This window comes from Anabrus simplex, chromosome 14, assembly GCF_040414725.1.
Source record: "Anabrus simplex isolate iqAnaSimp1 chromosome 14, ASM4041472v1, whole genome shotgun sequence".
Taxonomy (NCBI): domain Eukaryota; kingdom Metazoa; phylum Arthropoda; class Insecta; order Orthoptera; family Tettigoniidae; genus Anabrus; species Anabrus simplex.
The window spans coordinates 77,194,477-77,203,836 of NC_090278.1; the positions used below are offsets into that span (position 1 = coordinate 77,194,477).

General features: G+C 42.1%; 1 protein-coding gene across 3 annotated transcripts in view; it reads left to right on the forward strand.

The window, feature by feature from the left end:
* LOC136885259 (ATP-binding cassette sub-family C member 4) overlaps window positions 1–7,396 on the forward strand; it is a 100,072-nt gene extending 92,676 nt beyond the window's left edge. For all 3 annotated transcript variants that reach the window (XM_067157737.2, XM_067157738.2, XM_067157739.2), the window contains 3 exons: window positions 1,307–1,436; window positions 3,954–4,064; window positions 7,257–7,396. In XM_067157737.2, the coding sequence (XP_067013838.2) occupies window positions 1,307–1,436; window positions 3,954–4,064; window positions 7,257–7,307 (292 nt within the window). In that variant the 3' untranslated portion in view covers window positions 7,308–7,396. The remainder of the gene's footprint in view (window positions 1–1,306; window positions 1,437–3,953; window positions 4,065–7,256) is intronic.
* Window positions 7,397–9,360: the final 1,964 nt, after the last annotated feature.

Sequence of the window (9,360 nt, forward strand, 5' to 3'; positions counted from 1 at the left end):
GGGGCTGAGTTAACTCGCGCGTTCAGTTGGAGGTTAGCTGTCGTTGTGAATACATCGTGATCAGTGTACCACGTCCTATTGAATTACATTTATTATCCACATAATATTTGTCTTTTAGTTCTAACAAGCAAGTCTACGAAACTCTCAAAACCCTAAGGACAGCCTACCGCCAATTTTTATTTATTGGTGTGATTTTTTCACTTATTCCTCTATTTGTCCATGTATTTTCACGCAGATTTCATTTTCAGTTCTCTCGTCACTAAGGAGCGTTCTTCCGTGTTCTATTATGATATTCACCGGGTAATAAACGGGGTCGGTGGATGCAGAGTGGGTTTCGGCCCTTGGGTTTGGTCCCTTAAGAGGCCACGGCTTGTCCGTGGTCCAACAGTTCTGTACTCTGACCGGCCAACCGAGCAGAGGAAAGTTGGCCATGGCTCTACCGTGGCTCTACGCCTCTGCATTCGGGAGACGGGCCTGGAGCACAGTGCCGGACTTCACGCCTGGTCCCACCCGCCGGCTGTCCTGAGGATGGTTCTCCGTGGTTTTCCATTCTCCTGCACTAAGGCGAATGCCGGGACAGTTCGTAGTATAGGCCACGGTCGCCCAACCCCTCACCTTCTCCGAGCATCTCCTTCACCGTAACAAATCCCCCGGCCTGAGAGACGGCGTCACCGTCTAAGAGGCCCGCCTCCCCCTTCAGGGGAAGAATGAAAACATTTTAGTAGTTTAATTTATTTAATTTCGTGTGGCTATTTCTAGCCGGATGCAGCCCTTTTTAGGCAGACCCTCCGATTAGGTTGGGCGGCATCTGCCATGTGTAGATAACTGCGTGTTATTGTGGTGGAGGATAGTGTTGTGTGTGAGTTGCAGGGATGTTGGAGACAGCACAAACACCTAGCCCGAGCCATTGGAATTAACCAATGAAGGTTAAAATCCCCGACCCGACCGGGAATCGAACTCGGGACACTCTCAACCGAAGGCTAGTACGCTGACCATTCCGCCAACGAGTCGTACATTTTAGTAGTAGTAGTCCTTCCCTTTTCCTCGCCCATCCAATCTTCCCACCCTCCCACAAGGCACCCAGTTCAGCATAGCAGGTGAGACCGCCTGGGAGAGGTACTGGTCCTCCTCCACAGTCCATCCCCCAACCAAATATCTCACGCTCCAGGACACTGTCCTTGAGTTGGTAGAGGTAGGACCCCTCGCTGAGAGTCCTGAGTGCAAAACCAACCGCGGAGGGTAAACAGATTAAATAAAATAAATTTATGAAAGAATAAATCATTTTAGTGTTCTTCTTTGTTCCTAGGACTGATGCTCTGATCCAGAGCACTATTCGGCTGAAATTCAAGGACTGCACGGTCCTGACCATCGCCCACAGACTGAACACTATCATGGACTCCGACAGGGTGCTGGTCCTGGACAGCGGATGTGTTATGGTGAGTGAAATCAACCATATTGAACTAGTTTAGAAAGACGAAACACTATACTGGTGCCGTAGTTGGATAAACGACTAAATGTCTCGCAGCGTGGGGATCTCGTTGGTGTAATTATTTAATTTAAGGTATGTAGATGACATTGTCATCACTGCAGATTCTGAGGAGAAAGTTCGTAACTTTACTGCAACCATGTTGTTCGTCATTTATAATTTCACTGATTCTACTAGGCTTGAACTAAATAAAATAATTACAATGATCTGAACGAGAAAAAAAGGAAATGAACACTGTGAACCAGCAATGCCCTAAATACAAGCCTCTGGAGCTACCCATTGAGCCACGTGTTCGTTTGTGACTTTGCTAATGTTTAGTTGATATAAGGCACTTGAAATTTGTGAAATTGATTTTCTGGATAATGCCTAAATATCTGGTCCAGTGCCTTTGGAATATTATTATTCGAGAAGTAAACCTACTAGAAGTATGAAACAAGTACGAGACCCTTCTACCCGAAGGTCTCCTTATGAGATGTATTTTACAGAGAATACATGGCTTAAGAGCATACATATGTCTTACGGCTGCAGGTCATTCGAAAATGTGTGTAACGTGACGTAACAGAATGTGTGACGTAAGAGACGTCACATTAGTCGTTACCGTAGGCCTTGATCGCCAAAGATGCTGCGGCTGTATGTTATATTCCTTTGACGTAGAGGTACAGTCCTCCTTGATATAGCATTGAGTTTCATTTATTGTTTCTAAACATTAAGATAAAGGCCACCTTCTTCTTCTTCTTCTCCTCAACCCTAACGTTGGTGGGTAAAATGCGTATCTTCCAAGGTTTTCCGTTCTCTGGCCAGAGGCTTCAAGTGACAATAGGTGTGCTAGCCTTTAATGTTGTCGATAAATCGCACTCTAGGTCTTCCTTTGCTCCTTCTACCTTCCATTTTCCCTTCAAACAGAGTGGTGCACCAGCCAGAATGACTTACAAAACTCCATACAAAACTTTTCAAGAAGTGTTTTCGTACCTCTATGAAGAGAGTCTTAGGTGTTGGTAGAGATTTCATTTTTGAGAAAGCTCTCTTCGGCTGTGCAATCGGGGCGTTTACTTCTCTCGTAATAAAAGCCATAATACGCCTTACTAATCAGTATTCTTCTTCTTATGGTTTCGAATGGGCCTAGTTTGGACCACGCTTGTTCAACTGTTGGCCAGTGCCCTCGCATTTTCCGCCAGTGTAACTCCTTTCTCTCTTCTGTCGAGGCGGGTACCTTTCTGCCAGAAGATGAACTGACGATTGGTCATTATTTTGGGAGGCAGTCTTACTATATGGTCATAGAAAAATACCTTTTCCCTAGCATAATCAGAGAGCCTGTCTGTATGTTCGTGGAGCTCGCAATTGTGCCAACTACAGAATTCCTAAACTTCCCTTACCGGACCTAAATAATCAGTATTATTATAATAATTTCTAGAGCCTCCGTGGCTCAGACGGCAGCGCGTCGGCCTTTCACCGCTGGGTTCCGTAGTTTAAATCCCGGCCACTCCAATTGAGATTTGTACTGGACAAAGTGGAGGCGGGACAGCTTCTTCCCCTGGTATTCTGGTTTTTCAAGTCCTCTTTCATTCCAGGAACACTCTCCAATATAATTTCATTTCATCTGTTAGTCATTAATCATTGCCCCAGAGGAGTGCGACAGGCTTCAGCAGCCGGCACAATTCCTATCCTCGCCGCAAGATGGGGGCTTCATTTATTCCATCCCAGACCCGGTCATTGACTGGAAAACAGGCTGTCGATTTTCATTATTATAATTTCGATATGTTATTTATTATTTCCCGTCCAATATTCGTATTTCGGCTACGAATTTACATTTAAGCATTGTCCGACTCTTTGGCTGAATGGTCAGCGTACTTTCCTTCGGATCAGAGGGTCCCGGGTTCGATTCCCGGCCGGGTCGGGCATTTTAATCACTTCTGATTAATTCTTCTGGCTCGGGGACTGGATTTATATGTACATCCCGACACTCTCCTCGTCATATTCAGACAACATACCACACTACCAACCACCACAGAAACACACAATAGTGATTATATCCCTCTATATAGGGTTGACGTCAGGAAGGGCATCCGGTCGTAAAACAGGGCCAAATCCACATGTGTGACGCAGATCGCACGCGCGACCCCACACGTGTGGGAAAAAGCGGAAGGAAAAAGAAGAAGAAGATTTTACATTTATGCATTGAAACAGTGTAGTGACGTAAGATGGCGGCGTCCGCACGCTTCCGGCTTCAACACTAACTGCTCTCTGCCAGTTTATTTGCTATCTGTCATTGTGTCGAACGGATTTGCACGAAATTAGATAAAGAAATAAGAGGAATGAATGGATTAGGAAGGGATCGCTGGGCGTGGATCAAAACTAAAACCTAGATGCTGTATTAGAATAATGGGAAAGTTAGAAGGAGATGTTTATTATTTTGATGTGTTAAATATAAGCTCTGAATGAATAAAACTATCATTTTATTCTGTTATAGGAATTTGATCACCCATACCTGTTGCTGCAAAACGCTGATGGTTTCCTGCATAAGATGGTGCAGAACATGGATCAAAGGACAGCGGAACATCTCCGAAAAATGGCAGCAGAGGTGAGACAATATGCCGCTGTAATCAGTGCTGCTTACTGAATTCGTTTGCGACTAAATTTTGCATACATTATTTCCCTTTAGAGCTACAAAACAATCTGTCATTATTTCTGGCTAGCTTGGTTGACGGGACGTTGTACGTGCGGCTTAGGTGATAGAGATAAGTAATGCTAAAAGTTGCTGGTTCAATAATGCGCCATTAGTAGGTATTTAAGAGTGGTTATATATAGGAAACTGTGTCATTAGATTCAGAAACCTCTTCTCTCGGAAAAATTCCAGCTTTCTGACGTCTCTTAATTATTTTTAGGTCTTATGGCGACGATGGGAATGGAAAGGGGTAGGAGCCAGAAGGAAGCGGCCGTGACCTTAATTAAGGCACAACCTTAGCATTTGCATGATGTGAAAATGGGAAAGCACGGAAAACCATCTTGAGGGCTTCCGACAATGGTGCTCGAACCCACTGTCCTCCCAATGCAAGCTGATAGCTTGAACGTTATTTTAACCGCTTAGACTGATTGTGATGGTTCGGTCAGCTTCCGCTTCGAACGCTAGCGTTGTGCCACATCCTGGGGGCCATCTGGTGGCGAATGAACGTACCATTTCCACTTCTATTTTAACGTCCAAATTCAAAGTGTCATTGTTTAAGAAGCCTTTCTCGTGGACAGTCCAGATTTCTTCTGAGGACGCAGAGCACAGTTCTCTGCGAAACGTTAAGAATTTCACCTTATTTTCTTGACACGGCATGAGCCCAAAAGCCTATACAGTATCATGTCTATAAGTACGGGCCGTGAAAGCATTAATGGTAATATGTATAATCGTTTCTTCCTCTTCTTATCCAACTCCTCTAATACTAACTTTCTGGGTGTGGCTGTCAAAATTTCGGAGTGCTGCTTAGGCCTAGACCTTTGTGTTTTGGCACAAAATATTAATGCCCTGGTAGGGATAGGAGAGGGATTGATACGCCAACAATTCCGTTTTCCTTGCAGGAAAGTGACGTGTGACTCAAAAAGAGGAGTTGGATTTTTTACTGATGACTGCGTGTGTGCAGCGAAATACTTGAGCCACGTCAGAAACAAGTCCTCATTCATTTATCCTGACTTGGAGCACACGTAAATGCTTCCTGGAGGGCCTCCACGTGTTATTGCGGTGGACATCCCCACACCAGGATACACAGTGTAAACATGGGTGGTATATAATTACCCGCAGATTTGGGCAATCATGAAGGCACTTCAAAATGCCATGATAAACTCAAGATATATAAAGCTCCTGGAAAACATTTATGATCAAGCAACAATGGTAGTCAGAGTGGACGAAGACCTCATCACCAATAAAATCCCAGTTGGCAAAGGAGTTGGACAAGGTGACACAATCTCTCCAAAGCTGTTTACCCTTGTCTTGGAAGATGTATTCAAAACCCTTCATTGTGATAATAAAGGAATAAAAATCAACGGGTTATACTGAACCACCAGCGTTTTGCCGATGACATTGTGCTCATAATTGAAAATCTAGATGAGCTAGAAAGCATTGTCCAAGAATTAAAAACTGCTTCTGCTAAGATTGGTTTGGAAATTAACATTAATAAAACAAAAATACTAAGCCCAGACAGTCAACCACTTAAAATGGGAAACCAATATATAGAAGCTGTCGATGAGTACATCTATCTTGGACACAAGATAAAACTTGGAAAAGACAACCAACGTGCAGAAATTCCTCGCAGAATAGGTATGAGTTGGACAGTATTCCGAAAACGAAGATTCATCCTCACCAACAAGGATGTTCCAATTAACCTGAAGACCAAGGTTTATAACACGTGCGTGCTGCCAGTTGCTACTTACGGTCTGGAAACGATGACTCTGACGAAGGAAAGTGCTCGCGAGCTTCAGCGAACACAACAAGCCATGGAGCGAAAGATACTATGGATCAGCCTTAGGGATAAGATCCGTTCAGAGGACATCAGGAGAAGAACTAATGTAACAGACATCTAGAGAGAGTAGCAAGACTAAAATGGCAATAGGTAGGACACGTAGCTCGACAAGACTACAACAGGTGGACCTCTAGGATTGTTCACTGGAGACCATGGGGACACAAGAGAGGCATTGGAAGACCCCAGAAGAGATGGCTCGACGACAAAGCTGTTGGCTGGAACTCGCTGGTTCCAAGTGGCTCAAGACCGAAGACGATGGAAGCATATGGAAGAGGCCTATATCCAGCAGTGGATTGAAATAGGCTAGAAAAGAAGAAGAAGAATTCATGGCGAAACGTACAGTAAGCTGGTCGCCGTCCCTACTTGCTTTTGACCTTTGCGGGCTTCTGGACGGTCGAAATGCTGGTTTCGTCAACGTTATAAATACGTGACGTAGGAAACTTACGTTTATCTCTGAAAGTCAAGGGATTATGATAAAGTCTGTCAACTTTTGCTTTATTAAATGATAAAATTCTGCTTACGCTACTTGCTTCGTGTTTCCGCAGACTGAGTTCTGGGTTTCTTGTCAAGAAAACTTGCGCCCAGTCCTTGCTGGCCAGCTGATTTAGTAGAGTTGTTAAAATTGTTAGAAAGATTGTTCCTGACCGCAAATTCGTAGGCAACACAACGTAGTTCAATCATCGCCATGCCGTAAAATCGCCTAGCCAACTGAAGAAGGTGAGAACAGACGGGGTAATGTGACGCAGAGCGCGTCTAGACACCTTCACACCTTCCGTCCTGCCATTTTATAACCGATGAAGGAAAAATGGAAATCACATGTGTATCACAAGATATCGCATTTCACATTAAGAAAACTGAACACTTTCGAGAAAAAAGTGGACAGTTTAGTACGTACCTTAATATAAATGCAACTCTTCTGATGTAAGGTGATGTAACAAAACCAATATTTCTGCACAACACAAGAAACATACGCAACTCAGGCTGACATTCTGCTCACATCAACGTTATGGTGACTCCCCATTAGATTGAAGCAGATTACAGAATGCTTGCTACCTTGGGAGGGAATTTAAAGGGGTGCGTCCCATTGCCCCTCTCTCCCCTACGAACTGAAGTGATGTTAAACATCATATTATTATTATTATTATTATTATTATTATTATTATTATTATTATTATTATTATTATTATTATTATTATTATTATTATTATTATTATTACCTTCTTATCGTTATTCTTATGGTGTCTAATTGAATCCATGTTTTTCCTTTCCAGTCATACAAGCAAAAATGTTCTGAAGACTCACAACTTCATAAAGAAGACTGAAGATTGTTTATTTACCATCATCTCCATCTTCTCTCGTTGTATTTTTGTAGACTGTTGTTAATTTCTTAATAAAGTACAGAAATATTTTTATGTTCTCTGTGATTATTCTTAATTAAATGGGAAGGAATATCAAAGAGTCACATCTTTCAAATATCTAGGCTCTATAATAACAGAGGACAATAAAACCTCCGTGGAAATACAGGAGAGGATAACAAGTGGAAACCGATGCTTTTATGCCTTGCAAAATATGTTTAAATCCAGGAATGTCAGCAGGAATACAAAAATTAAAATATGCACAACAGTACTAAGACCAATAGTTATGTATGGATCAGAATGCTGGGTGATGACCTCCAGAGGAGAACAGTGGCTGTTACGGTGGGAAAGGAAGATATTGAGAAAGATATTTGGAGCAGTAAGAGAGCAGGATGGGTGGAGAATAAAGACAAATGTAGAGCTGCAAGGACTGTTTGGCCAGCCAGATATTGTTACTAAAATTAAGCAGGGAAGAATTAGGTGGGCCGGTCATGTTCAGAGAATGGCAGAAACCTGCACCGTTAAAAAGGTGTTTATAGGGAAACTTGATGGAAGGACGAGTAGAGGAAGACCCAGGAAAAGATGGATTGATGATGTTGAGGATGACCTTAGAAAGTTAGGAGTTAAACGTTGGAGAAGAAAAGCTGAGGACCGAGATAAATGGAGGCAGGTGATAAAGGAGGCCAAGGACCTACAAGGACTGTAGCGCCGACCAGTAAGTAAGTAAGTAAGTAAGATTATTCTTAACCTTTTCTAATAAGAAGGAACTCGAATGAAAAACTGGCCATTTGCCAAAAAGTGTACCTGTAGTTAGAACGTGTAGAGAGATGTAGAAAAATGTAAACAGACTCTGGGGTGGGTTTAAAGAAATTGTTGAGGAATGCGAAAACAGATTTGTACCTTTAAGGGTGGTAAGGAATGGTAAAGACCCACCTTGTTATAATATAGAAATAAAGAGACTAAGAAGGAGGTGCAGACTGGAAAGAAATAGAGTTAGAAATGGCTGTGGAAATAAGGAGCAATTGAAGAAACTTTCTGGAAAATTGAATCTAGCAAAGAAGTCAGCTAAGGATAACCTGATGGCAAGCATAATTGGCAGTCATACAAATTTTAGAGAAAAATGGAAGGGTATGTATAGGTATTTTAAGGCAGAAACAGGTTCCAAGAAGGACATTCCAGGAATAATTAATGAACAAGGGGAGTGTGTATGTGAAGATCTTCAAAAGGCAGAAGTATTCAGTCAGCAGTATGTAAAGATTGTTGGTTACAAGGATAATGTCCAGATAGAGGAGGAGACTCAGGCTAAAGAAGTATTAAAATTTACATATGATAACTATGACATTTACAATAAGATACAAAAGTTGAAAACTAGAAAAGCAGCTGCAATTGATCAGATTTCTGGGGATATACTAAAGACAATAGGTTGGGATATAATACCATATCTGAAGTACTTCTTTGATTATTGTTTGGTCGGAGGAGCTATACCAGATGAATGGAGAGTTGCTATAGTAGCCCCTGTGTATAAAGGAAAGGATGATAGACATAAAGCTGAAAATTACAGGCCAGTCAGTTTGACATGCATTGTATGTAAGCTTTGGGAAGGCATACTTTCTGATTATATTAGACATGTTTGCGAAATTAATAACTGGTTCGATAGAAGGCAATTCGGTTTTAGGAAATGTTATTCCACTGAAGCTCAACTTGTAGGATTCCAGCAAGATATAGCAGATATCTTGGATTCTGGAGGTCAAATGGACTGTATCGCGATTGACCTGTCTAAAGCATTTGATAGGGTGGATCATGGGAGACTACTGGCAAAAATGAGTGCAATTGGACTAGACAAAAGAGTGACTGAATGGGTTGCTATATTTCTAGAAAATAGATCTCAGAGAATTAGAGTAGGTGAAGCTTTATCTGACCCTATAATAATTAAGAGGGGAATTCTTCAAGGCAGTATTATCAGACCTTTATGTTTTCTTATATATATAAATGATATGAGTAATAATCATTACAGGGTATA